Source organism: Prionailurus viverrinus, chromosome X (genome assembly GCF_022837055.1).
Source record: "Prionailurus viverrinus isolate Anna chromosome X, UM_Priviv_1.0, whole genome shotgun sequence".
Taxonomy (NCBI): domain Eukaryota; kingdom Metazoa; phylum Chordata; class Mammalia; order Carnivora; family Felidae; genus Prionailurus; species Prionailurus viverrinus.
The window spans coordinates 22,389,113-22,416,501 of NC_062579.1; the positions used below are offsets into that span (position 1 = coordinate 22,389,113).

General features: G+C 39.0%; 1 protein-coding gene across 1 annotated transcript in view; it reads left to right on the forward strand.

The window, feature by feature from the left end:
• IL1RAPL1 (interleukin 1 receptor accessory protein like 1) overlaps positions 1 to 27,389 on the forward strand; it is a 678,538-nt gene that overhangs the window by 630,946 nt on the left and 20,203 nt on the right. Inside the window, exons 7-8 of the mRNA XM_047843240.1 lie at positions 383 to 515; positions 2,430 to 2,575. Coding sequence (XP_047699196.1) covers positions 383 to 515; positions 2,430 to 2,575 — 279 coding nt within the window. The remainder of the gene's footprint in view (positions 1 to 382; positions 516 to 2,429; positions 2,576 to 27,389) is intronic.

Below are 27,389 nucleotides of genomic sequence, written 5' to 3' on the forward strand. Positions count from 1 at the left end.
CCTGTAAAATCTTGTAATTACTAATATTATGTACCCTCTGATACCATGCTTTGAGAAGGGCACATCACCTCTCTGGTATCATTCTCAACAATTCATAACCTCAATCTAATCGTATAAAAAACATGGGGCAAGCCTAACTGGGAGAACCTTCTATAAAATCGCCAACCAGTCTTCTTCAAAATCTTATAACTCCCATTTCGTTAAACAAGCTGTCAAAAGCACATATTCTATACATTTGACAAAGATTAAAAATACCTGAGAAAACATTTTAAGTTAATGTTTCATTAAATCAATGAAGTGATTAAAATTTTACCTGCCAGTTTGCCTAAAATAAGAGTGTACAAATAGTTTTATAACACATTTCCATCTCTTCTCTCTGCAGGCGACTCAGCTAATCTAACCTGCAGAGCTTTCTTTGGGTACAGTGGAGATGTCAGTCCTTTAATTTACTGGATGAAAGGAGAGAAGTTTATTGAAGATCTGGATGAAAATCGAGTTTGGGAAAGTGACATTAGGTAAAATATTTTTTTTCTTTGAACTTGTACAGTCAAGTTAACATTAGCTCTGTTAGTGAACAGAAAGTGAGCTAAAGGAAAATAAATGGGTTTTTGCTATTTGGGGGTGGGGGTTACTATCATAAGACAAATATCTCAACATTTAATGGCAATGACACTATTACGAGACTGACTATGGAATTGCAGAACACGGATGCCATTTGCAGAGAATTTAAAGGAAATAAAAAAAAAGTTTTTCACTTAAGAATATACTGAGTATGAGACAGACCAAAATACCATCAAATGTGGAATATGATATTGATGTGATATGATATTGATATGATATTATGCCTTTTGTTTGTAAGAGCTCTTTTTTAATTGTCACGAGGAAGTTTTGACTCAACCAAACACAATCTTTGTCATTTCCTTTTATATGTTTTTTACATATCTTAGCCATTAAGCAGGCTCTACAACACTTGATAGGGATGATAAAGGATACACAAAATATTTTCATTGTCTTTTTTAGTCCGACTTTAAGGTCTAAATATTACTCTAGTGGGAATGATAAAGAATAACCATTAAAAAATACCATCTATTTTGAGGGCAGAATGCTTAAACCTCTTTTTTAAAAGTATTTATTTGTTCATTTACTTCCAAGTAAGTATTCAATTATGACTAAAATTATGCTTGGACATAGATACTCATTTTTAATCATGGTATAAGTAAGCAGGCACATAAATAGTAATTAAGTTACAAGTGAGTCAAAATGCTGATCATGTGTAAACACTCTCCCATCTAAAGGTCGCGTCTTCTGGGTATATGTGGGCATGTAAACCAAGTTTCCTCTTCTTAAATGCAAAGACTTTCAAAACTTGATCAAAGGTATAAGTGAAAAAGTTTTTCAGTAGAAAACAAAAACGTATAAAACTGTCATATAGGGTTATTTCTATTGGGATCTTCTTCCCGGCAACAAATACACAAGAATATTGTACTCCACTTGGGTTCTGAGATGCCCAGATGGGCAATTCTCCAATATGTACTAAACTGTTCCTCTGCCATTTTTCATATTTACAACTTCACTATTATCTTTTACCCACATATTTTGAAATGTTAAAGTTAAGGAAGGACAATAAACCTCCTAACTTTTCCCCTCTCTCTTTCTATGGGTGCTCAAGAAAGATTCCAGAAAGGTATTTTTCTTTAAATCAACATTAGGAAGTAATGTACAGACATGAGTCACCAAACAGAGCAGAGGACATTGGAAGCAGGGAAAGGGAGCCTTGCTTTGAAGTTTTCTATTTGCTCTGAAAGATTATGAAAATCTTTGACAAATGAGGTTAGTGCTTACCGTTAGTTTTAGTGTCAGAATTAAACACTTCATCAGAATACTTAGCCTGTAGGTTTATACTTTCGCATTTCTTTTAAAATCGTCAATTGACTTGTATGTATCATTTTTTAAAAAATGCCAGGCTGGAGCTTTCGAACGAAATGTCAAAATAGCTCAGAAATGTTCTCTTCTTCCTTTAAAGAAGAAAAAAACACTAACCTGATCTATAATTAGTCCTCCAGCATAAGACATTAGAATTGCTTCTCTCACCTTTAGCATATCATATTTCTTAGAGGGAGAGCAATGTGTAAACTTTTCTTCAAGGTCCTTCTCACCTCTTTATCATGACAGTGTGATTGTCCTGCTATGAGAGATAATTAACTGCAACTTCATTAGCATGTCCAAAAACAAGCTTCCTCATTAGAAGTGAAGAGGAAAAGGGCATGATATAATTTAATTAAGATAGCGTCAATCCCTAGCCAGATTTCAAGCATAGATGCTGTAGGTATTTTCCCAGCACATTCAGATTCATCTAAATTTTTTTTTCTTTTTCACGTCTTGTGTATGTTTGTGTGGGGTTTTTTGTTTCGTTTTGCTTTATATTTTAGAATTCTCAAGGAGCATCTTGGGGAACAGGAAGTTTCCATCTCATTAATCGTGGACTCTGTAGAAGAAGGTGACTTGGGAAATTACTCCTGTTACGTTGAAAATGGAAACGGGCGTCGGCATGCCAGTGTTCTCCTTCACAAACGGGGTGAGTGTCACCTTCTAAGCTTGAGTAGTCCTGAAACTAGAAAAGAGAGGGAAAGAATTGGAACCAAAAAGAAAAAAGGTGTGCTTTTCTACCTCAGTTTGTCCTAAATAAAACAATCACACTAGCATTAGGGCCATCATGGCAGATAACACAGTGGGAGGGTGACTAGCTCAGGATCTAGAGTCAAACATCGATTCCTTGCTGGGCTTTACCACCAAATCTAGAACCTTGTGGGTGATATCTCACTTTCCTAAGCCTCAGTTTCCTGATCCTCGCCAGCCTGTGGTCAACAATGGTAGCAACTCTTCAGTGTGTTTTAAGGATGAAAAAAGACAAGAAACGTGAAGAGCTTGGCACAAAACCTGTACACGAGAGAAGTGAAGTTAAATGCTGCTTATTATTGTTACAAGGAGGCAAACCAAGAAAAAAATAACGGGCATAATTTTAAGTCACATTATGTTCTCTGTTTGAAGGTTCCTTCTTTGGTGTAAGAATCACGACATTGTTTTCTGCATTGGAGAGCTTTCACATGTGTAATATCTTCTCAGGGTTAATAGGAATTCCTTAATTACTCATTAATGAATTATTCAATTATTACTATTAATAATTTAAGTAAAACAGGTTGTGATCAAGTAAGATATCTGCTGCACTAAATGTGATTCTGCAACAACCCTTAGTCACAGGATTAAAACATGCATAAATATAGATTGAATTGTTTCCAATTAGAGCCTGTTGAAAAACAAAATTCAGCTGAGTAAATGTGAAGATCTAATTGGCTTTATTAAATGACCCATGAATGGGGCAGAGCTGAGGAGCTGCACAAAATGGAAGGCTTTTATAAGAAGGAGGGTGGGGCAAGAAATTATTAACAAAAGAAAGAAAAGTATTGTTTCAAGCCAGGATGGCTTCCCTAGGTAGGTGGGAGACTGGGAAAGGCCGGGCTTTTTATCATGCAGATGACCTCCCCTGTGCTAATCAAGTCATTTCAAATTGGCTTTTAAAAGGTAACATTCCTGGGGCGCTGGATGGTTCTGTGGGTTAGGCATTGACTTCAGCTCAGGGCATGATCTCAAGGTCATGATCTCATGCTTCATGAATTCAAGTCCCGCATCGGGCTCTCTACTGGCAGCACAGATCCTCTGTCTGCCTCTTACTCGCCCCTCCCCTACTCACAATCTCTCTCTCTCAAAAAGGAATAAACTTTTAAAAAATAAACAAAAAAATAAATGAATCAAAGGTCACATTTCCGAGATAGGTCCCAACCATAATTAAGTCTTGCTTTGCTGTTGGGCAGGGAGGCAGATAACTCCACTGGGGGCTTGTTGTTTTTGTTTTTGTGTTTTTTTTTTCTTTTTTAACAAGACCGTTGTAAACTTAGAACCATGCCTTCACTGCAGAAATTTTTCATGTATATTACAAGAGAAATATGGGTTTTTTTGTACATTATGCTAAGTGAAAACTTTCCAGTTTGGGGAGTGAGTACACTTGATGTTTTCTTACTCAGCAAATTCATAATGATTTTAATTTCAAAGCACATGTTTAATCCTAGACTCTTTGAGGTTGAAAAAGAAAGAGAACCTTGAAGACTGTTCCCCCCACTTCATCGGGCAATAGATTCCCTTTGAATAATGTTACTGAAAGATATTAAAACAGACACTTCTGTTGTCAGCTTACTGCAATATTAAAATAGTCTACCTTTGGAGGATGTGAGTGGAGGGGAAAGGTAAGGAGCAGGTAGCAATGATTGTTCCTTTCTTTCTATAGCTTCACATGAAGGAATTGAGAATAGGAATGTTATGCCTATAAAAGGACGGAAATAGCTTTCCAGGGTTGGAAGCAACTTAAATGTTGTGTAACTGAACCACTCCGTAACATTTTCCTAAGGGATCTGTCAGCTTATACTGGATCACATTCCCTCTGAAGGAAGTCAGGATCTATCTCTAGAAAAACCTGTTAGAAAGCATCCCTGTTTCACTGTCTGCCCCTTGACCCGAGTTCTACACTTTTAATCTCTCTTCTCCCAAACAGCCCTTCAAAAGTTTGTTTACTATCACCATGATCCTCCTGGGCCTTTACTTCCCTGGATTCAACTTGTTTAGTTTTTTTTTTTTTTAATTTCTTTTTCTTTTCTGTGGATATAATACTTTGACCATCCTGTTCACTCCCTTGAATATGCTCTAATTAGAGTCTGAATTATTTCTCAAGAAGAGAGAAGATATGGGGCACCTAGAAAAATCTGTTGACTTAGGGCACCTGGGTGGCTCAGTTGGTTAAGCATCCAACTATATTTTTAAAAATGTTTTAATGTTTTTTTCTTTTTACTTATCTTTGAGATAAAGAGAGAAAAAAAACACACACACAAGCTGGGGAGGGGCACAGAAAGAGGGAGACACAGAATCTGAAGCAGGCTTCAGGCTGTCAGCACAGAGCCCAATGCAGGGCTTGAACTCGCAAATGTGAGATCATGACCTGAGCCAAAGTTGGACACTTAACTGACTGAGCCACCCAGGAGCCCCAAGCACCCAACTCTTTGGTTTTGGCTTGGGGTTCCCTCTCTCCTTCTCTCTCTGTCCCTCCCTCACTTGTGCTCTCTCTCTCTCTCTCTTAAAATAAATAAATAAACTTAAAAAAAATCTGTTGGCTTGGACAACACATATTTCTTTTAGGACAAGGTAGGAGTAACAGTTAAGTATTGATCGTCAGAGAGCAAGAGATAGTTAGCAGAGATAACCCCTTCAAGGGTCCTGCTAGCTGAATTAAGAATCAAATTGACTTGAGACAGATTAACAGGAGAAAATCGAATTTAATAGTGTATATATGGGGGATCGACACAGACATGGAAATTCTGAAGATAAGAAAAATGAGGTATATATGTCATCCTGAACTAAGGAGAAGAGGGTAGGGGTCAGGGACTCTGGAGGAAAGGAATGCATTTCACAGGATGGTAAGAGGAAGAACAGATGTTTGGTAATTAGGTGTTTGCCCCACCATACAGATGGATCACTCAGGGAAAATTTATCTCTGCTAGGGATGCCTGGGTGGCTCAGTGGGTTGAGCATTCAATTCTTGATTTCAGCTATTCGCAGTCTTGATTTCAGGTTAGGTCATAATCTCACAGCTCATGAGCTTGAGCCTCCTGACAGGCTCTGCACTGACAGTGTGGAGCCTGCTTAGGATTCTCTCTCTCTCCCTCTGTCTCTGCCTTTCCCTGCTCATGTACTCTCTGTCACAAATAAATTAAAAAAAAAAAATCTCTGCTAATAACCCTTATTTAGGGAAGGACCACTAATTTCCAGTCTTGTCTGTAGTTAAGGGAAGGACAAAAGTTTTTCTTGAGCCCATAGGGTTTCAGTTACCTTCAGCTCAGAATAATCTTCATGCCAAAGTGGCCCATCTTGGGGTGGCCTGCCCTTGGCCCCTACAGGATCATAAGGAGAAAAGAAGGAAAATGAATTGTATCTGAGGAGGCACACAACCAGGAAGGGTCAAATACCCCCGGGCTATTTTTAGCATTTGTGGCCTAAGGTTAAGTTGCCCATAGCTACAAAAGCTTCCAGAACTACAAAAATAAATGATTGAAGAATCAAGGAAATTGTTTGAAAAACTTTCCTGATACTGTCTGGTTCCCTAGACACGGAGAAGAAAATTGTGGCCAATGTTGGAGCGGTCGTTCATACTTAAATGCACAACAGTTTTCAAATATGTATATATACTGCAAGCATTTTGGTTTTAGTAAAACAAAAGCATTAAGAAGCAAAAAACGTGTTTGTTCTTCAAGGTCATGTACTCCAAAAGTCCCTTTTAAAGTTAGCTTGTGCCTTCCTTTTAAGGGAGCAGCAGCAATTGAGTCATCAGTTCACCAAGGCAGCAAGGCATGCAGTTTCCTGCCCTTGAGAGGCTTATGATCATGGGGAATGTTCTATCCCACTCATCCTTGTGAAAAAGAAAGGACTTTGGTTTACATGTGGCACGACTGCAAGTTCCCCGCCTGGCAAGGTTCAGAAGGTCAAGGCACAGCACATGCAAGTCTATAGTTTTGGTCTTGGACCACGGCGTCCCTGAAGGAGTCAGATTATTGTCATGCTAGCAATTAGGGAATTCTCAGATGAGTTGCCGTATTACTCAGAAGACTAAAAGCTCAGAGAAGGAACTGGAAGCTGTCACTATTAATCATATTTTTCTGCCATTTATTCATAAATCCCTTAACTTATTGGCCTTCCAAGCCTTTGATTTTAAAACCTCCCTAAAGACATGTGTTAAACCATTTGATGAATACAGAGCTTGCAAACCACCATTATCAGGTTTTTTGACAGGTACCCTTGCCAGGCCACACCTCCGTGCAAGTAACTGAAGCATTTTTTCTGCCACCATTACCTTTTGTTCAGTATTGTTGAAATAATAAAAATGTTGTCAGAGCCCGCCAATGGGTGGTGTGTATTAGGATAGAAAACCTTTCCTGTCTTCCATTCTAGGTTCTTTGGCTCATCTAATAATTAAATTGACATAAGACAGATTAACAGGAGAAAAACCAATTTAATTCCGTACATATGGGAGCCCCAGAGATAAGAGATTCAGGGACAATCTCATGGCTTATCTGCCATCCTGAGCTAAGGAATGGGGCAGCGGTCTGGGGCTTCAGAGGGGAGGAGGGTAATTCATAGGACAATAAGCTGATGTTTGACTATACCTCTACTGTATAGTCAGGTCTTTCAGGCACAAAGTTATCTCAGGTACTAGATTTCTTTCTGAGCCAGGCCCCTTATCTAATTTCATTTAGGTAGTTAAGGGAGAGGTAAACAGTTTTCTTGAGACTGCTGTGTCTTGATTGCATTTAGTTCAAAATCACCCTCATGCCAAAGCAGCACAGAGCCCAATGCGGTGCTCGAACCCATGAATTATTGGATCATGACCTGAGCCGAAGTTGGACGCTCAACCAACTGAGCCACTGAGGCGTCCCTCAAATGTGTCATTTTTAATGCTAAGAGAATACTACAGTAAAGAATTCAGTTAGGATTGAACTAGGCTAGATTGTAGACCAGACTTTTATCTTAAAAAAAATCTTAATTCCACAAAAACTGGGTGAATATTTGCTAGGAAATTTGACCATAGAAAAACTTTCTATGGGGGCTCCTGCGTGGCTCAGTCGGTTGGGCATCCGACTTCAGCTCACCTCATGATCTCACAGTTCGTGAGTTCGAGCCCCGCATCAGGCTCTGTGCTGACAGCTTAGAGCCTGGAGCCTGCCTCGAGTTCTGTGTCTCCCTCTTTCTCTGTTCCTCCCCCGTTCATGCTCTGTCTCTCTCTCTCTCTCCTTCAAAAATAAATAAAAAGGTTAAAAACAAATTTTTTTAATAAAAAAGAAAAAAATTTAAAAAAAGCAAAACTTTCTATGAGGGGTGCCTAGCTGATTCAGTCACTACAGCGTGCAACTGCATTTCACGTTTGTGGGTTCGATCCCCATGTTTGATGTAGAGATTACTTTAAAAAAATAAAATCTTAGAAAGAAAGAAAGCACATAAGAAAGAACGAAAGAAAGAAAGAAAGAAAGAAAGAAAGAAAGAAAGAAAAAGTTTCTATGGGAATATTCAAAATTGTTGATTCCTTTAGCCAGGGAAGGTACTTGGACAGACAGTTGAGATCACGTCAGATATTCGTAGATATATTTCACATACTCTACAAAGAACTAGATTATGCAGTGAACAAGAGATAAAGGGCCATGGGACAATATTGTGTTCACTCTAGTCCCTGACCTGACAAGCATGCTTGAGAAAGAACCAAAGCACAAAGTTGGCACATTCGTTTCTATGTTATTTCTTATTCCCACTGTTGCCCATATGTGAGTGAATTTCATGTTTCAGTCTCTGAATCTCTTACCCTGATGCTTTTGCTTAGGTTTCTAATTGCTGCTGCCTGACTTTGGCATGCATCCAACACTGGCCTTCACCTTTTTAGCTTCCTTCCCAAATCCCATCCTTAACTATTCCCTCCATCTTTGTTTTCCAATTCCCTGACGCAAAGGATTCTTCAGAGCAGCCCTGTACTGTGGCCTCAGGCCAAGCCGCTCTTGCACCCATCAGGCAGTCCTAAATTACTTCTTCACTGTGTTTCTTGTCCATACCAAAACTCTGGATGGCCTCACAGTGCTGACGTGTTTACTGTATGGAACAAAGTGGTTTAATGGTTAAAGGTATAGACTCTGCAGCAATGTTGTGTATTCAAAACACAACTCTGTGTTTACTGTGTTACTGTTACTGAACTTAATCGTGTCCATGCACCCAATGCTCAGTAAGCCAATGTCTGGGATACTGATTTTGTTTTTTGTTTTTAGTTGTTTTTTTCCAAAAGTTTATTTACTTATTTTTGAGAGAGAGAGGGAGAAAGAGAGAGAGAGAGAGAGAGAGAGAGAGAGAGAGAGAGAGAACACATGTGCAAACGGGGGAAGAGTGAGAGGGAGAGAGTCCCAAGCAGGGTCTGTACTCAGCATGGAGCCTAACATGGGGCTCCATCCCAGGACCATGATATCATGACCTGAGCCAAAACCAAGAGTCCATCACTCAACAGACTGAGCCACCCAGGCACCCCGAGACACTGGTTTTGAAGCAAAGAAAGCCTTATTATGAGAAAGACAGCCCATGGAGAAGGCTGGAGTCATTCCCAAAGTTTCCTGGCCCAGTGAAGCCTAGCTACAGTTTATATGTGTTTGGGGAAGGCGGTAAATATGTGAGGGGAGGGAGAGGGGTTTCTTGAGAGGGAGGGCCTTGAAACAACCTAGAGGTAAGGATTCTTTCTGACAATGACACACTATTTGGGGGGTACAATCAGATACCTCAAAACAAATGTTACCGTGACAGTCCCTATTAGATTTCTACGGTCAGAGCACAGGGATAAAAAAGGACAAAGTTAATGACTGATCATGCATGAGGTTAAGAGGTGGGCATGAAACATAAGCCAATAGGGAACAAAACAGAACGTGGAGCTGATAATGCAACTAATACCAACTATAGTGCTGCTTACATTTTCAAAACAGGTCCAGGAACCAAGCATCTGGCCCCACTATCTTGGGTAAATCACTTAATCTCTGTGAGCCTCAAATTTCTCTTCCATAAGATGGGAATAATTATAGTACCTACCATATAGAGGAGCTATGAAGATTAAATAAACTAGTATGTGCCAACAGGTATCACAGTGTCTGACACATATTTATCACCCAATAAATGTGAGCAGCTATTACGTGATTTCTCTGCTCCCACTACATGATATTCTGAGTAATTTAGGACGCAGAATAATATGTTCCATTAAAAACTCCTGCAAATCTCATTTTAAAATCTAATTTGTCTTGTATTAAAATGGCCAGCCTTAGCTCCAGCCCCATTGAGTCTATATTTTACCTTATAATAAATTTATTTAGTTTGCGCTGTCCTAAAGGAGAGCTTCTTTCATTTATTCAGGCATTGAATGATAATTATTAAGAGCCTACTATGTGGCTGGCACTCATAAAATTAAATGGACAGGAAATAAGAGGCAATATAATTTGAAATGCCACCATCTTCTTTTTAAATTACTTTGATATTAAGCATTCCTAATATAGAATTGTGCTTCTAGGAAATGTTTAGCTTTGAAGCTGTCACATTAAGGCAATATTCATTAACAATCCTGTTCTGAATGATTATGTTTAGATACATTGATTACAATAATATGGCAATCCATTCATCATGAAGTAGTTTGGGAGCTAGCAAACTATCTCTCTGAGAGACCAGCACCAGTTAATAATGATAAACATGTAGGTTTTCTCTATTCCCTCGCAAGCCCATTTTAATTCTTGCACACATACACTTTCCCTCTCCCTCCAAAGAATGTAATCAATAGAAATTAGACTTGCTCAATAAACTCCCTAGCCCCCAGAATATCTTTAGTAATGTAATTAACATGTACATCATTTAGGACACGTTGTTTTAAAGTCGGATGAATTTAGACCCAGCAGACTCTATCCCTTTTTGTAATGAATCATTTTTTGTAATATATGCCCTTATCCTTGTTAGTATTTATCTACTGTATTTATTTACTGAGAGATACAGTGAGATCACAGAACTGTTTAAGCCTCTCTTGGGGCTCAACATTTGACATCGTTGATCACTGACTTCACAATATGGCACAGCCAAACTTGGCCCAGATCAAACCCTTCTACCTCTCTTTCTGGTGGCATCTCCCTAGAAAGACAATGGCTCATTAAAAACTGAACAGGCGTCCACTCAAGAGTTGCTTTTACTGAGTTACTGCTCTAGGGAGGAAAAAAATTTTCCTTTTACCCTTCTAGGTTCTTGCCTGAGACCTCCCTGTAATAAGAAACCAGATTAACAGGAGACAAACAAACGGAAGTTTAATAACTTGTATACCTCCTCTATGCAAGGGAGATATCCAGGAAAATCAAGCAGCTCCCTGAAAAGGCCTGAGCTGCTCCCTTAAATACCATCTCTGGGGAAAGGCAAAAGAAGTCAGTCGCTGGGGATAGGAGAGCCAGTAATGGAAAATTTCCAGGAGAAACACAGTAATCAAGGGTGTGGTTGTTATGCATATTTAAGTCTTTGCTTCCTCCATTGGTAAGAGTTTTTAGACTTAAGACGCCCATACAAATGGAGATTTCCCTTATACAAGTAAATGTCTTTTACAAAAGGGTAACTTCTTGGTTTTCAAAATTTCTCCTGTGTCTGTAGTTCCTTAAAAATAATCCGCCTAAAATAATCCATATGCCAAAAAGACATATTTTGGGGTGATATATTCTCTTCTCCTTCATTGCTTCTGCAGTGCCCACATGTTAAGGAACTTTAGTCATGGTGCTGTAGCATCTCCACATCAGAGCCATGATGTTTAACACATTCTTTCCTTGGAGAAGAGCTGACATTTTGCAGTCAAAATGTTTCATGTCCTGTAACATTTTTCTTGCTTCTCTGCTCCTCAGTTGTGTAGGACATCTAAACAGCTGACCTCAATTCTTTCTTTTTTTTTTTCTTGATAAATAATGCCCAAACAAAAAATACACTTGATGGCTATTACACCAGTAGCACAAATTGTCCGATACTGGTGATTTTGTACCTTTGGGTTTCTTGATACGGACACTTCAGCAAGGTTATTTACCACCAAAATTGCAGGCATGAAAACTAACCTTTGGAGCTATTTCCTTAGACATAAAATATATGAGGTAAGTGAGATTACATTCAACTTATTTCTGCCTCAGCACTGAAATATCTTTTCAGAACTCTGTCAATCCCAGTTTTTCCTGATCGGCTACAGGATGAAGACTTTTTATGTAGTATAGTCTTGCCTTTTCCTCATTTTAGTCATTCAGTTTGCTTTAGTGTGAACTAGACTATTCAAGCAGCATCTTTGTTAGGAAAGAGAAGGACCACTGTTTGTGGATGATTAGCTTATTTCTCAGTTAATAAACATCAAGGGCGGGGGTGGGGGGGGTGGATCCTGGACAAAGCCGGTATTGGGACCAAGAATGATAAACCTTCAGTTTTTATCATTCATGTTGAACTAATCATGAGGGCCAAAGCTCTCACTTTAATTATACGTGGACCTAGTCAATGGAAGTCCTTTACCTGCCTTATTGAAATTTTCACTTGTTTTGCAGCTAACTGTTAAATTCTTGATCAACACCTTTAACTTGTATTTCCGTGTTCTACTACTCAACATACGTAACCCACTTGTAAATGTGAGTGGGATGATTAAATGTATTCTGAGTAATATAAACTTTGTCTGCAGGGGGGTTTCTTAATCTTGCCACGACTGACCGTTTGGACTTGGGTAATTCTTTGCTGTGGGGGTCGGTCATATGCACTGTAGAATGTTTAACAGCATCCCCAGCCTCCACCCGTTAGATGCCAACACTACCTTCCCTAGTTGGACAACTAAAACTGTTTCCAAATATGGCCAAATATCCCCAGGTAACAAAATTGCCACCGGTTGAGAACCACTGACTGACAGAAAAACAGGTATTTTCATCTTAAAAAACCTTCAAGATTATACCCAATGTGGTTGTGCTACTGAACTCAAGAGTTTGCCACTTGGGGTGCATCAAATTGAACACAACCCAAGGAAATGTCTAATGCAAAGAGCTTTTTGCTATTTGTTACAAGTAAGGAGACAGGGAGATAGCTCTCAAAGCACTGCCTCCTTGTGGAGTTGGCACAGAAAGCCTTTATTTGGTGTATTAGGGAGTGGGAGCAGGAAGCTTACCTTGGCACATTTTGGCTCAATTGTGCATACCTAGCATGTCAACATGATAGTGCATACATCGTGTGTTCAAAAAATGGCCAAAAAAACTGCCCACAGGAGGAGATCTTAGTGTTATAATGAATGGAAGTGAACTTCAGGTCAGCTTGGGGGGGGGGGGGGCGGGGGGCTTCTGCACATGTCCTTAGTTTCAATCCTGCTCAGACTGCTTCCCATAAGAGGCCATCAGGTGAGACACACCTGGCAAGGCACAGTTGGGTGTCTCCTTGCAAAACAAAACACATTCCTTCCCTGCTTTTGTTCCTTCTCCTCCTCCCTTCTGCTGATAGCTTTTAGCTCTCTTATTTGAGTAACTTCCTGCTGCATCCCACCTAACAGTTGGGTGTTTCTTATACCATTGGAATTCACAAAAATTAGGTTCCTTGTGTTTCTACTCCTTGAGAGTCAACTAAAGTCTGTAGAGCAGCCCTTCACAGTCTTTTTTTGTTGTTACTGTGCTACTGATTGAAACATCATAGCCACTAACTCAAGAAATGAGTAGGTGATCCCTGGGGCACCACCCAGTCCACTGCCCCTTCCTAAGGAATCCCAAGGGGGCTGGACAAATCAAAAGCGTATCTCCTGACTGAGTCTGCCAATGCTTTTGTGGAACAAACTTGGATAAATTCACTGCAAGAGAAGCCAATAACTCAAGAGATGAGGGTTTGGAAAAAAGAGAGAAATTTACTTTGGTGCCGGCAGTTGAGGCAAGTGGCTGGCTCAAACCTTAACAAACGAACTCTCTGCCAAGAAGATGGTCGCCTAGAGTTTTGTAGGGAGAGTTTAGAAGGAGTGCATGCAAGAGAGCGCTCAGAGAGCACGTGATCATAGGTGGGGGTCAGTATGTGTTCAGCCCATGATGATGGGCAGGGAAGAGGACTTGGTGGTTGTGGTCTGCTATGCATTCCATTGTTATCAGGGCTTTTCTGGCTTGGTGGATGGAATGTTCTGATCACTGGAAAACACCTTCATCAAGGCCTCGAGAAAGTGTGATACAAAATAAGAACAAGGGGCTTCAGTTAGAGCATGATGTCAGCAGTCTGGTCTATTTCGGGTTCTAACTTTTAGGGTCTGTAGTTAATCAAGAGGGCTTGCTGAGAATTGCAGTCTTTATAGTACGTACAAATCACCTAGAGAGTTTGCTAAAAAGTGGTATGAATTCATTAGTCCAGGGTGGGACTCAAGATTTGAATTTCAAACAAGTTCCTTATTGATGTTGATGCTGCTGGTCTGTGGACTGCACTTGGCCTACCAAGGTCTTTGCCTAGACAATAGGTCCTCCAATAAACTTGGTAGCGTCTTACAGGTAAAGAGCAACTAGCTCTCTTGAGTTCACTGTTTCCATGAGAGAGAAATGAAAAAGGAAGACAGCCAGTCAGTGGGATTAATTCCAACTAATTGCCTCATTCTTCTTACACGGTCAACACCTTTGAACCTATTTGAACATTAGTGCATTGCCCTCACACTCTACTCTTAATGAGGTTACTTGCCTCACCTATTCAATGAAACTGTGCTTTATAGAACACATTTGCCACTTGGAGAGATGTCTGAGAGGGCACTCTCTTCAAGTGTTAAATAATTAACCTCTTGAACCAGAAGGGCCCTCATTGTTGGACACGATTCTTATATATCCCTTTTGTAAAGAGAGAATCTACCTAGGAATATGTCTTAACAACATGTATGTGCGTATATACATGTATTTCAGCCTATGCAAACAAGCTATACACACAGTGTTCGTTTGATGCAAGTAGCAATTACCAAGGAGGAACAAGGTATATGATGGGGCAGCAAATAACACGAATTTTCTGTTTTGGACACTCGTATTCAGCTAAATCTCGATTATGTGCAGTAAAGAGGGGCATACATAGTATAAGAATTGAAGGGCGCCTGGGTGGCTCAGTCAGTTAAGCATCTGACTCTTGATCTTGGCTCAGGTCTTGATGTCAGGGTCGTGAGTTCAAGCCCCACATTGGACTCCACACTGGGGATGGAGTCTACTTAAAAAAAAAAAAAAGAATTGAACCTCCACATATGATTGGCCAATGATAAAACTGTGAAACAGACAAAGAACAATTTGGGTAAATAGTAGCCACATGTTCAAAAGTTCGACTTATTTTAACAGGCATCTGTCTCTAGCAGGTAATAGAGGTTATAAATCAGAAGTAAACTTGAAAGGAAATCCACTGGCCATCAGATCTTTGTGTTATAAAATCTTTACAGTACACACAAACAGGCAGTTTAAAAAACAATAATTCCATTTAAAGTATATGTGAACAGAGATCAAAATCACAATAACTTATTCATAGCCACTGCCCACCAACACACTACTCCCTCTTCCTTCTCAGCACCACCTTGATGTTCTCATTATTTCTAGGTCAAAACAACCTGTTGACTGACGATGTTTCATATCCTGATCAAAATCTCATTCACTGCAGGCTGCTTAGAGATGATTCATATAATGCCACTGTATGAAAAAAACAACAAATCATCCCCATTCACCAAATAGGTATGGGCAAAGCTGTGGGCAAAGCCGTGGGTTAGGTGTCTTTAGTAGTTGAGTCACTGCTGCCAGAGGGGTGTCTGCCCCCATCCTGGGACATGAAAGCAACGTTTCTGGGAAGAGGGAGATGGCTGTGCATTTTTATGGCTGTGAATTCTTGTGCTCAGTTGAGCAATGGCACAACTGGGTCATAAAATGCAAGGTATAACTTCTAATAAGCAGTTCCTGTATATCGAACTTTGACAACCAGGTCAGTAAAGTGAGAAATTAGACATGACACATAAAAAATGCTAACTACTCTCTCAGGCCATATAATAGGAAAAAATGTGTTGATTTCCAATAAATTACCATGGAAACCTATATTAGATTTGAGTGTCGAGGACTACATTTGCCAGCTAAAAGAAATATGTTAGTTTTTGGTCTCTACTTTTAGGGCCCATTTACTATTATTAGTATGTGTTCTATGAAGATGAATGTATCTGGAGATTGATTTCTCTAAATTAAAAATGGACATTTAAATGCTGTTGTTAGGGAGGAAGAATTTCCTCTACCCTTCAAGGTCCTTCTAGCCGGCCTAAGAATCAAAGTGACATGAGACAGATAAACAGGAAAAAAAATCAAATTTAATATTTAAAATGGGGAATCCACACAGACATGAACTTCCAAAGACAGTGAGGCAACCTGACATTTATAGGAGCTAAAGGAGGGGGGGGGGGGTAGGTGTCTGAGGATACAAAGGGGAGAAAGACCATTAGCAGCAAGGTGAAAGGAGAGGTTTGGAAAGCAAAGCTTGCCCTGTTATGCAGATAAGTTTCTTATCTTAGTTAAGGAGGAATCTCTGTTAATAACTCTCCTCCTGGTACCAGCAGGCAGTCAAGGGGGGAGGTAAAGAGCTTTTCCTGAATGTGATGGGTTTTGATTGCTTTTTAACTCAAAATAATGTTCATGCCAAAGAGGTCCATTTTGGGGTGGCCTGTACTTGGCCCCTACACTATTAAAACAGATTTTAGGGGCACCTGGGTTGCTCAGTCGGTTAAGTGTCTGACCTTGGCCCAGGTCATGATCTCACGGTTCGTGGGTTTGAGCCCCGCGTCAGGCTCTGTGGTTCGTGCGTTCGAGCCCCGCGACAACTTGGAGCCTGGAGCCGGCTTCGGACTCTGTGTCTCCCTCTCTCTCTTTCTCAAAAATAAATAAACTTTTAGGGAAAAAAAACAGATTTTATTTTTACTTCACACACAAAAAAATCCAGTGGTATATTTAAGAAAACGCAAAAAGGTCAATTTCAAAACCCCCCAAGAATCATTACCATGTATATGAATGAAGATTTACTGAAAAGAAATTGTGAACTGTGATGGAAAAACAGACTATTTCTGGAGAATGTTTTGGTTTTGACTCTTTACTTGTATGTGACCTAAAGCAAGTCTCTTTGTGCCATTGTTCTTCATTTTTGTCGTTTGTAAACTAATTGCCCTTAAGCTGCAGTGAAAGAATCTTGTAAGAACATATGGAACCCTGGGTGACTGATAGTACATTATTAACCCATTTGTCAGATCTTACAGATTCTGTGAGTTTGGAGTCTTTGTACCTCAGTTTGCAAATCTTGAAAGTGAAATGAACTGTTTTCTCTTCCTAGAGATGTTTTTATGGTTTTAAGTGTTTGTAAAGTTGACGCATATTTTTATTTTTTTTTTAAGTTTTTTTTTTTAAGTTTTATTTTTGAGACAGAGACCATGAGTGGGGGAGGGACAGAGAGAGAGAGGGGAACAGAGGATTAGAAAGGCTCCATGCCACCACCAACGGGGAACCCCTTTGGGGGCTCGAACCCAGGAACCATGAGATCAAGACCTGAGCTGCAGTCAGACGCTTAACCACCTGAGCCACCCAGGCGCCCCCATTGATTTATAATTTAAAAAAAAATTTTTTTTTAACATTTATTTATTTTTGAGACAGAGAGAGACAGAGCATGAACGGGGGGAGGGCCAGAGAGAGAGGGAGACACAGAATCTGAAGCAGGCTCCAGGCTCTGAGCTGCAGCACAGAGCCTGATGCGGGGCTCGAACTCACGGACCGTGAGATCGTGACCTGAGCGAAGTCGGACGCTCAACCGACTGAGCCACCCAGGCGCCCCAAATTTTAGATGACTAGTTCCTGTAACTGAAAAATAGAAATTACAATTCCTTAAGGTATGCAATTGCAGTTCAGAGTACTGACCAGTAATGGCTGCCAAGTTCATGGAAACTAAACTGGAAGAGACTATTATCAGAGCTTAAAGAATGACCCATAAATTGCCTCACTTAAATCAATTTGGAATTCTAATTCTAGTATGTAATGTAAAATGAGTAGGACTTGAAAACTATCATCCACACTTTCAGGGCAATGACTCACAACAGCTTGGGTATCAGTCAAGTTTTCCCCTCTTCCTTTCTAGGTTCTTTGGCTGGTCTCATAATTACATTGACAGAAAACTGATTCAAAGGAGAAAACCAAATTTAATTTCATACGTCCCAGAGCCCCACAGAAATAGGAGACTCAAAGGCAGTTGGCCAATTGAGGCTTACATGCCTTCCTGAGTTCAGGAATGATTTAGGGGCCTGGAGCTTCAAAGGGAAGGAAGGCAGTTCACAGGAAGATAAGAAGAGTAGATATTTGGTAGTCAGATGTTTGTCCTGCCATGCCAGTTAAATCTTCCTGTTAATAAGTTGTGTCAGGTAGGAGAGCTCTTTCTGGTCTAGGCCCCCTTTGTCAATTCTTTTAGGCTAAGGAGAGGTAAATGTCGTTTCTGAGTCTGCTGGGTCTTCATGGCCTTCAACTCAACATAATCCACACTCACATTTTGGGGTGACATGTTCTCTTCCCCTTCAGGTACATTTCTAATGTTCCCCAAATGAACCAATATGTGTATATCATTTAGACATGTCGGTATTGAAAGTAGCTTAAGGACTACATTAAAGGTATCACAACAAAATCCCATGTTGGCTATCTTCTTGTGTAGGCTCCTATCACTGGCAACTCTGTAGTCACATAAAAATTGATCATCTTGAGGGGCCCCCCCTGGGTGAACACTTAATCAGTCGGTTAAGTGTTCGACCTTGGCTTAGGTCGTGTTCTCACAGTTTGTGAGTTCAAGCCCCACATGTGGCTCTCTGTTGTCAACACAGACAGCACAGAGACCACTTCACATCCTCTGTGCCCCTTTCTCTTTGCCCCTCCCCTTCTCTCTCTCTCTCTCTCTCTCTCTCTCTCAAAAATAAATAAACATTAGAAGAAATTTTAAAAAATTGTTAATATTCAAATGTATTTTCACCTGTTAACTACTTACATACTAGTTTAGGTTTCTCATCTGTAAATAAATGCAATTAGAGTAAGTGAAATTTGAAATCTTATTATCCTTTTATGATTTTCATTGAGCATGTTGTATAGAGTCAGGGAAAAAAATAAGAAAAAAATAAATCTATTTTGGTACAGCCACTGAAAAACTTTAAAGTGCTTACAGGAAACCGATCATTCATCTTTTTGCTCTAAAATCAAGTTATTTACACATTTTAAAAGTATATTAAAACCTATTTCCTTCAATGTCCACTCTTGTTCTCCCTTTATGTCTGTTAGAAAACATCGTCTGGGGGGCACATTTACTTCTATATTACTTTCTCAAGCCATTGGTAATTTTCATGCACCAAAAATCTATACATAGAGCAAGACAGTAAGATAATGGCTTAGTCTTTGTGAAGCAGGTCCATGTTACTGCCATATTGGTGAAAGTGAATCCATTAGTGAAGACAGGCCCTTCATATATCCCAACTACATGGGCATAAGTCATTCACTTTATTCTCAACGTCACTGTGGTTTAAGGAGCTACTTACTGTTCCCTTAGGAGGAATCAAGGAATGGTAGATCCTGCTCCAGTAGTGCCCAAACCTTGCCTCTTTCTTTGTAGAGTATTAATGGGAGAAGAAAAAAGAAACATAAACAAGTGTTCATAAATTCTTGACTCTCTCTCTACAGAACAGGGCAAACTTACCACTATTTCTCGTAGCACTTTTATGTTTTCAGAAAACAGAGAGCCATCAAAAAGATTCAAGAGAGATAAGAAATGGAATTTTCTGTTACTTCTATTGAGGGAAATAAACCAGCATATGGTTTGATTATTGTTTTTGCCTTAATAGTCTCTAGCTGTGTGGAGTCACCAAGATTTTGAATGAAACTTGTCTCATCAGAGAAACAGTTTTTGCCACACACATTTTATTCTAACACTTTCAATAATTAGGAAATACATTAAAACACTAAAGGAAGAAAATTGTAATAATAACAAAATTCTGAAGCTGATCAACGCATCCCATTTCGTGTATTGCGACGCGTTTAGTTTTTACATACGTAAAATATTTTATAAATCTATTTCCAACAATCGAATATACTACAAATCCTAGTTTGTTTGTTTTTTTCAGAAGGGCTCAATGTGTCTGTAGAAAACATGGCTCCTTCTACTGGTTCTGTAAGCAGTCCAGATGTTCTGGTTCTTTGGCCAATGCAAAGCATTCCCAGTGGAAGACCAAAGTGCTCTAACTGCGACAGCATGTCCTCTGGTGGAGGACTGCCTTCAGGATAAACACTGCAGCCCTTAACAAACAGGAGTAAAATGGCAATGCCACCTTCACTCTGACAATTTTCTCTTGAGAGATGTTTTCGAACATTCCATCTGTGCCTGTTTGTATGACACGTTGAGAAGGAAACTCCTAGTAGAGAGAAAGCAAATACTTTTTCTTCTAAGAGGTTTTCCTTTAGGCAGCTGTGAAATTTGACACCTTGATAAACAGTGGCCCCATCTTCTAAGCTGGTCACCTGAGGCCCATTTTGCTCTTTATTCTAGCAGTCCCTTTCTTCTTTGTCTGATTTCTCCTCATCATACTCAATCTTATGAGACCTAAGATGAAGGAGTCCCCGTGTGAATACTTTATATGTTTGCGTGTGTGTACAGATACATAAATGTTCTGTGTACATCCCAAATGGTGGTCCTTAGCCAGACCTATTTCAAAGACTGCTTTTATAACCAAAGGGGAAATGTTTTCAGCGATAAAGCTCTATCTGTGTTAGTAATGCCACATTGTGCTTTCTGAAAATATGTCAGTTTTCCACAGGGGAGAATCATTGTCCTATTTTTCTGACCTAATTTTGGGAAGCCTGGTTTAATTGATACCACGAATCCTTCAAATAAATACATATTGACAAGGTACACCCTAGTTGCTTTGAAAAGAAAACAAAAGATAAACCATGTTCTAGCTGAGAAATCAAAACATGCAGTTGATTACTACCATCCATCACACCATACATTTGCTTTCTCTGTACTTCACCCCAAATGACTTGCCAAAAACCTCTGCACTTTGCTACATCCTGCACTTTGCTGCAAAGTGTCCGACCCCCATCCCTAAAATCTCCCAACACAAACACAAACACCCTGAGTGACCTGCTCACCTGACCTGCGGTTATGCTGCTTATAGTAGAGCATTTCTTACATGTATATAAAAGGCCGACAGAGTGAAACTTAAGTGCACAATGGGTGTTGGCTTTTATTATTGTGTTATTAAATATCTAAGTATATGCCAGACTCTGCAACTAGACATGAGTTCCTTTAAGGCAAGAAGCTTATTTTATCCATCACTTTGTCACTAGAACTCAAAGTACTACACCTGGTACATTTAAGGCACTTATTAAAGCGGGGTGTCTGGGTGGCTCAGTCGGTTAAGCATCTGACCTCGTTTCAGGTCATGATCTCATGGTTTGTGAGTTCCAGGCTCGCCTCGGGCTCTTTGCTGACAGCTCAGAGCCTGGAGCCTGCTTTGGATTCTGTCTGTCTGTCTGTCCGTCTGTCTTTCTCTCTCTCTCTCTCTCTCTCTCTCTCTCTCTCTCAAAAATAAATAAACATTAAAAAACTTTTAAGGCACTTATTAAATGAAGAGAGAGTGAAAGAATGAATGAATGAGTGAAAAGAAAACAATTGGATCACAATATCAAAGATGGAATGATTGGTTGATTTCTAAATGCCAAGTGCACACAAACCTTCCTTGTCCTGTAAGTCTGTACAAGACTGTATGGTCATTGGATTTATGAATGAGAGAACATTTCTATATTTGTATTATTTAGTTGACCATTTTTGTATAGAATGATATTTTATTACCAAATTAATAGAATGCATATTAGTAATTCTCCCTCTTCAGTTGCTTGAACTTCATGACATGTTGGCTGGGAAACTGGCTCACAAAGATATTCTGGGAATTTTAGAGTGGGAATGCATAAAAAACTAACTTTTTGTTAGAAAATTGAGTTTGTTACTAATCATCTAGTCATTGATTTATTCAACAGATATTCATTGAGTACCTACTATGTGTCAGATAGTTTCCAAGGCACTTGATCAGTAAAAAAAAAAAATACGGACAAAATAGACGCCCCCCCAAGAGCATTCTTGCTCTTGAAAGAATTTAAATTCCAATGGGAGACAGATAATAAACAATAATACGTTTATTAATAAGCAAATTAATATTATATCGTGATTAATGCTTTAGCTAAAAATAAAGAAAAATGGATGCAAAGTGTAGTTTGTGATTTGGAATGTGTGCTCAGGAGACCAAATTGAGATGGTGTTATATGTGAAGAAAAAAGGCAAAGGGAGAGGCATACCGAAATCTGGGAGAGGAATATGCCATTCAGAGGGAACAGCTACAGCAGAGTCCTAAGGTAAAACAATTGTCTGTAATGTAAAACCATAAATAAAACTAAACAACATAATGCAATATAGTAAGTTACCACAAAAGCTACAGAAAATCCATTTTCTGAGGAGACGAATCACTTCTGGAAAAGTGCCATTCAAAATCTTAGCCTTGCTTTGCAGGATTGGTAGGGTTTTGATAAGTGGAAAGGGGAAACTCTATGTCAGTCCAGAATTGGAAAAATGCATGTCAAATTCAATTCACATTGGAGAGATGATTCCAGCTGGAGGTTAATTAGCTGCTTCAATTAAAGGAGTGAAGGGCCGTGAATGCCAACATAAGGGTTTTGGACTTTTTTCCAAGAGCATTGTAGAGCGACCAAGAATTACTGAAGAAAATTCCAAAGCAAGGGCACGTTTCCGGAAGATTACATTGAAAGCTTTGTACAGATTAGAATGACTGTAAATAATAAAACTTCCAGTCAAGACTGTTCAATGCAGAACACACTCTAATTACAGTAACACTTGAGATAATATGATCTTACCATTTGTCTTTTATTTTTTAACATTTGATTTTGAAAACAAAAATACTGGACAGTACAGAAACACTGCAAGAATGGCAAAATAAATTTCCACATATCCTCCTCTACTAGATTCACCAGACATCGTGACTAAATTCTTCCGTGTGAATCTTCTAAACACAAGGATGTTTCCCTACTTAACCACAGTATAGTTATCAAAATTCAGGAAAACTGAAAACGGTGGAAAGCTATTTCTAAAATACCGTCTATATTTCCTTTTAAAAGATTGTTGCAGTAATACTCTTCTACTGTATTTCCCATCCAGGATTCCATATTGCATGTTGTTGGTCAAGTCTTCTTACTGTCCTTTAATCTGGGATGGTTCCTCAGCCTGTGACTTTCAGGGTGTTGGGAATAAATTTCCTCTGCCCACTGAGGTAACTGGACTAAGCATGAGACAGATTAACAGGAGAATATCAAATTTAGTAGGAGGAATCCCCACAGAAGTGACATTTAAAGACAGTCAGGCGACCCGAGGCTTATGTGACCTCCTGAGCTGGTAAGGGGAGGGGACGAGCTTGGGAAACAAAGGTTGGAAAACAAAGGGGTTTAGAAAACAAAGGTTGTCCTGTTATGCAAATAAATTTCTTAGGTAAAGAGGAGTCTCTGTTAAGAGCTCCCTCCATGGTACAGGCTCTCCTTTCCAAGGTCAATTTAGGCAGTTGGGAAAAGTGGAGACCTTTGTAGGCATCTGCTGTGTTTGGATTGCTTTTAACTCAAAATAATCAAGCCAAAGGGCTTGCCCTTGACCCTAACAATGGCTTGGACAGTTTTGAAGAGTAGAAACCAGATTTTTGTTTTGTACAATGTCCCTCAGTTTGGTTTGCCGTATGTGCCCTCCTTTTTTGGATATTTACCTGTTTCTGGCTGGAGTACTATGTAAATGATAATTGTGCCTCCCTAATGCATCACATCAGGAGGTAGGTGATGTCAATTTGTCCCATTGCTGGTGATGTTAATTTGGGCTACTTCCTTAAAGTGGTGTCCATTTTTTGCTAATAAATAATCAGTGAGGAGGTGCTTTAAAACAGTGTGAATATCCTCCCTCATCAATCTTTCACCCAATAATTTTAGCATTTGTTGATAATCCTGCCTGAATGAATTATTATTAGGATGGTTGAAACATGGTGATTTGTAATTCTATCATTTCTTCTATTTTTACCTAGTGGCATTCTGCTTTGGCTAAGGGAGACCTTTCTTTTTAATTTATTTGTTCATTAATATGAATTCATGGAATCATGTTTTTTTGATTACTGTCATTATTCATCTTAACTCATCTTTTAATACATACCGCTTATGAATATTCCTTTTACTTCGTAGGAAAAAAACACAACACCCTTTCCATCTGGTTGGAAGGAAGAAAAGCACATTTTAAGGGGAGGCTTTAGCTAACTGCGGAAAGAATGATGTCTTCTTTTTTCTCTAGTCTTTTGTTTTATTTTTCAATTTTGAAGTTTATTAACATGTAACAATGCGATTCTAATGGCTTCTGGCGCTTAGACTAACTACGCCCTCATGATGGGTTCTAGCCAACAACCACATTTGCATTCTCGATTGGCAGTAAGTAAAAGTTAATGTGATACTTTTGCTGAAAACCTCTCTCCAAAATAACAAGATATACCACTTTGAAGGTAATCTTTTGCCCAGATGTTTGGTTGCACAAATCAACCTGCTAAATTCAGAGACCATTTTCATTTTTATTATTGTTATTATTATTATATTATTATTTTGTATATCCTGCCTTGTTCCAAAAAGCACTTTCCAAAAGCAAAACTTCTATCTTTACATACTAGTTTATACCTTCCCCAAAACATTTTCTTGCCATTATGTGAGTAGCAATTCAGCTTCTTAATGCGTTACCGAAAAAAAAAAAAATTATAACTGCTTCTAAATTGCGTTGATGTATTGTAGAATTGAGTTGAATATCTTTGTAGGCTGAGCATAATTATCCTCCTGCCAGGAACAAATAAGTTATACTGCTCCAGAGAAATAAATATGCATATGAATTTATGTGGATGGATAAATCCTTATAAAGTTTAGCTCTTTATAACACAATGAGAGAAGAGGAAATGTACTTGGTGAGGCTAATGAATAAACCGGGATCATTAGATTGTCTATCATGCATTTCCCCCCACAAACTTGCACTTTACTGCATATAAATCAGGGCAGAACATTTGAAAGGACTTTATATAATGAATGAGGCAATTTTAGGCTGAACTATATAAGGAAAAGCCACCTAAAATACTCAGTTATACTTTAAGCAAGATTATGCATATAAATACATATAGAGAAACAAAATGAAAATCCGAGTGAGGAGTTCAAAAATACCTAAAAACTTGGATTTACTTTGTTAACATCTTTACCTCTTCAAAGATACCTAGCAGAAAAAGTTTGCCAACAACAATACCAGGTACTGGCCAGTAGAAAAAAATAGGATCCCAAACTGCACTAGGTAATTGCAGCAAGATTAGTGTAAACCAAATGCATTTATTATTTGCAGTGTAATCCAATGTACTAAGAGATGGCATGCGCTTTATTTTAATTAGCTGTTTCTTTTAAAGGGTTGCTTGGTCCAACTGTCTTGATAAGAAAAAATTGTAGTCATTGCTCAAAATGCTTGTAGCAAATCTAGTTTTAAATTGAAGCAATTTATTCCGAAAGCAGTCGACTACTGCAACAATAATCAATGTGTTTTCCCTTTGCCCAAACTGGAGCTTTCCAAAGACTATTGTTAATTGCCTGTAACTAAATGACTGCTGGTGCCCTTAAACGTAACTCTTTGGCACTTGTTCATTTGTTGTGTTTAACCAAATGCCAGTTTCCCTTAGGTTTTGCTGAGCAATTTTGCTTTACAATTTTCAATATTCAGTCTCAATCCCTTAAAGGGGGGCAGAGTCTATCATTTTAACAAAATAACACAAAGGCTAAACAGATTCTTAAAAGGTCTGCACTTTCTCTTTCCATCTTCTGATGTTGAATTGTGCTGAAATGGAATCTTTTTATTTTTTAAATGCTCCCACTCCAGGCAACTTGAACTGGAGCTAAAAAGCAGATCCCATTTCAAAGGGAAAATGACATTTGCTGGGGCAACACCTTTCACATTGCAATGTAAGGATACAATACAGCAGTGGGCCCAAATCATTTCTTTTAACTGTAACAGAATTTAACCCCTAGTAATTTCGTCTTGACCCAATGGATAAGCCATAATGGGTAGCACTCATATTAATGAATGCGTCCAGCTTGGAGCAAAAGAATGTGGAAACTAAATCTAATACACCCTTTTGGCGGGGGGAGAGTTTACACAGGGCATATAAACCAGTGTGAAAAACTTAAATGAAAATTTTTTAACCTCTCCCATTTATACTATGAAGGGCACGTAAGTTACTCTTGCATAAAAACAATGTAGTAACCGAGGAACAGGCACTGGTGTGTGGACCGTGGCAAAAGAGCCATTTCTTCTCTGGCTTCCGAGGACATTGTAAGAACACCATGCTTCTGAATGTAATACTACAGAAGTATCTGAAGGAAATTTGAGATGCTCTCCGGATCCCAGGACAAATTCGCTCCTTGAAAATGCCGTGTCTTTGGACCTGGTTTTGGTGTCCCTATTATTAGTAAATGACTATCCTCTGTCTCAGAAGGCTTATTCTTGCTTATTGCTCATACTCTAGGTATATATAACTTTCCATATGTTTGTAACTTAAAGTATACATTCATGTGACAGTAGACCATTTCTGTAATTGCTAAGCCCCATCAACCCCGCTGGCTTTTTCTCATTACATTTCAGACAATACTATTGATTGGCCTATGAAATAGTATATTTGAGGTAGTGTATATAATTATTTGACTGGCCCTAGACTTCTAGCAATGGGAATAATTCACATTTGGGCAGTGACTTCTCTAAAAATAGGAAGGACTTACTTTCATATAATTTTTCTCTAATTTTGCATATTCAGTGTTAAAGGTCTTAAAGAAGTGTGTTAAGACCAGTCTTATAAATACCATCCAAAGAAAATGAGAATTCCGCTTATTAGAGTAATAAGATTCTGTTTCAGGCACAGTTTTGGATTGTTTTGAAAGGTGTTCGACTAGATATGGGGTGAAGCACGCTAGTTGCCCAGGCCTGGTGCCATGTCTCTAGAATCCACAAGTGCGCTTGGAGCCAACATAGAACCATTCCTGACCTGGGCGGATACCTGCCAAAGAGCTGTCCTGACTCCAGCTTTCTTTTACAGCTTCTCCCCACCTAAGCCTTGAGTTAGAATTTATAATGACTGGTTTTTTTTTTTCAAAATATCAAAGTTGTGAAGAATGGAAGTGTGATTAACGTAAGGTGAAGCGCATGGATGGTAGGTGTTCCGTTCATTGCATTCTGACAATTATATGCTGGTATATCCACACCTCAAAAGAGCTACAGAATGTTTCAGAATGTTTCGTCTACCCCAGAAAGTTTCCCGTTGCCCCCTTCCAATACATTTTCCCATCACTTATCCACAAAGCATCCATTTTGTGATTTCTGTCACGATGGTTTATTTTGGCCTGCTCTTGTCCTTCATTTAGACAGAATTATACAGAAGATACTACTTTGTGTGTGGCTTCCTTCACCTAACATAATTTTGTAAGATTCATTCTTGTTGCATGTGTCAGTAGTTTATTCTTTTTACTGCTGAGTGTATTCTGTCATATGGACGGACAGCAGTCTGTTCAATGTCTCCTGTTAATCACCCTTTGGGTCGTTTTCAGTCACGGCCACCATGAATAAAA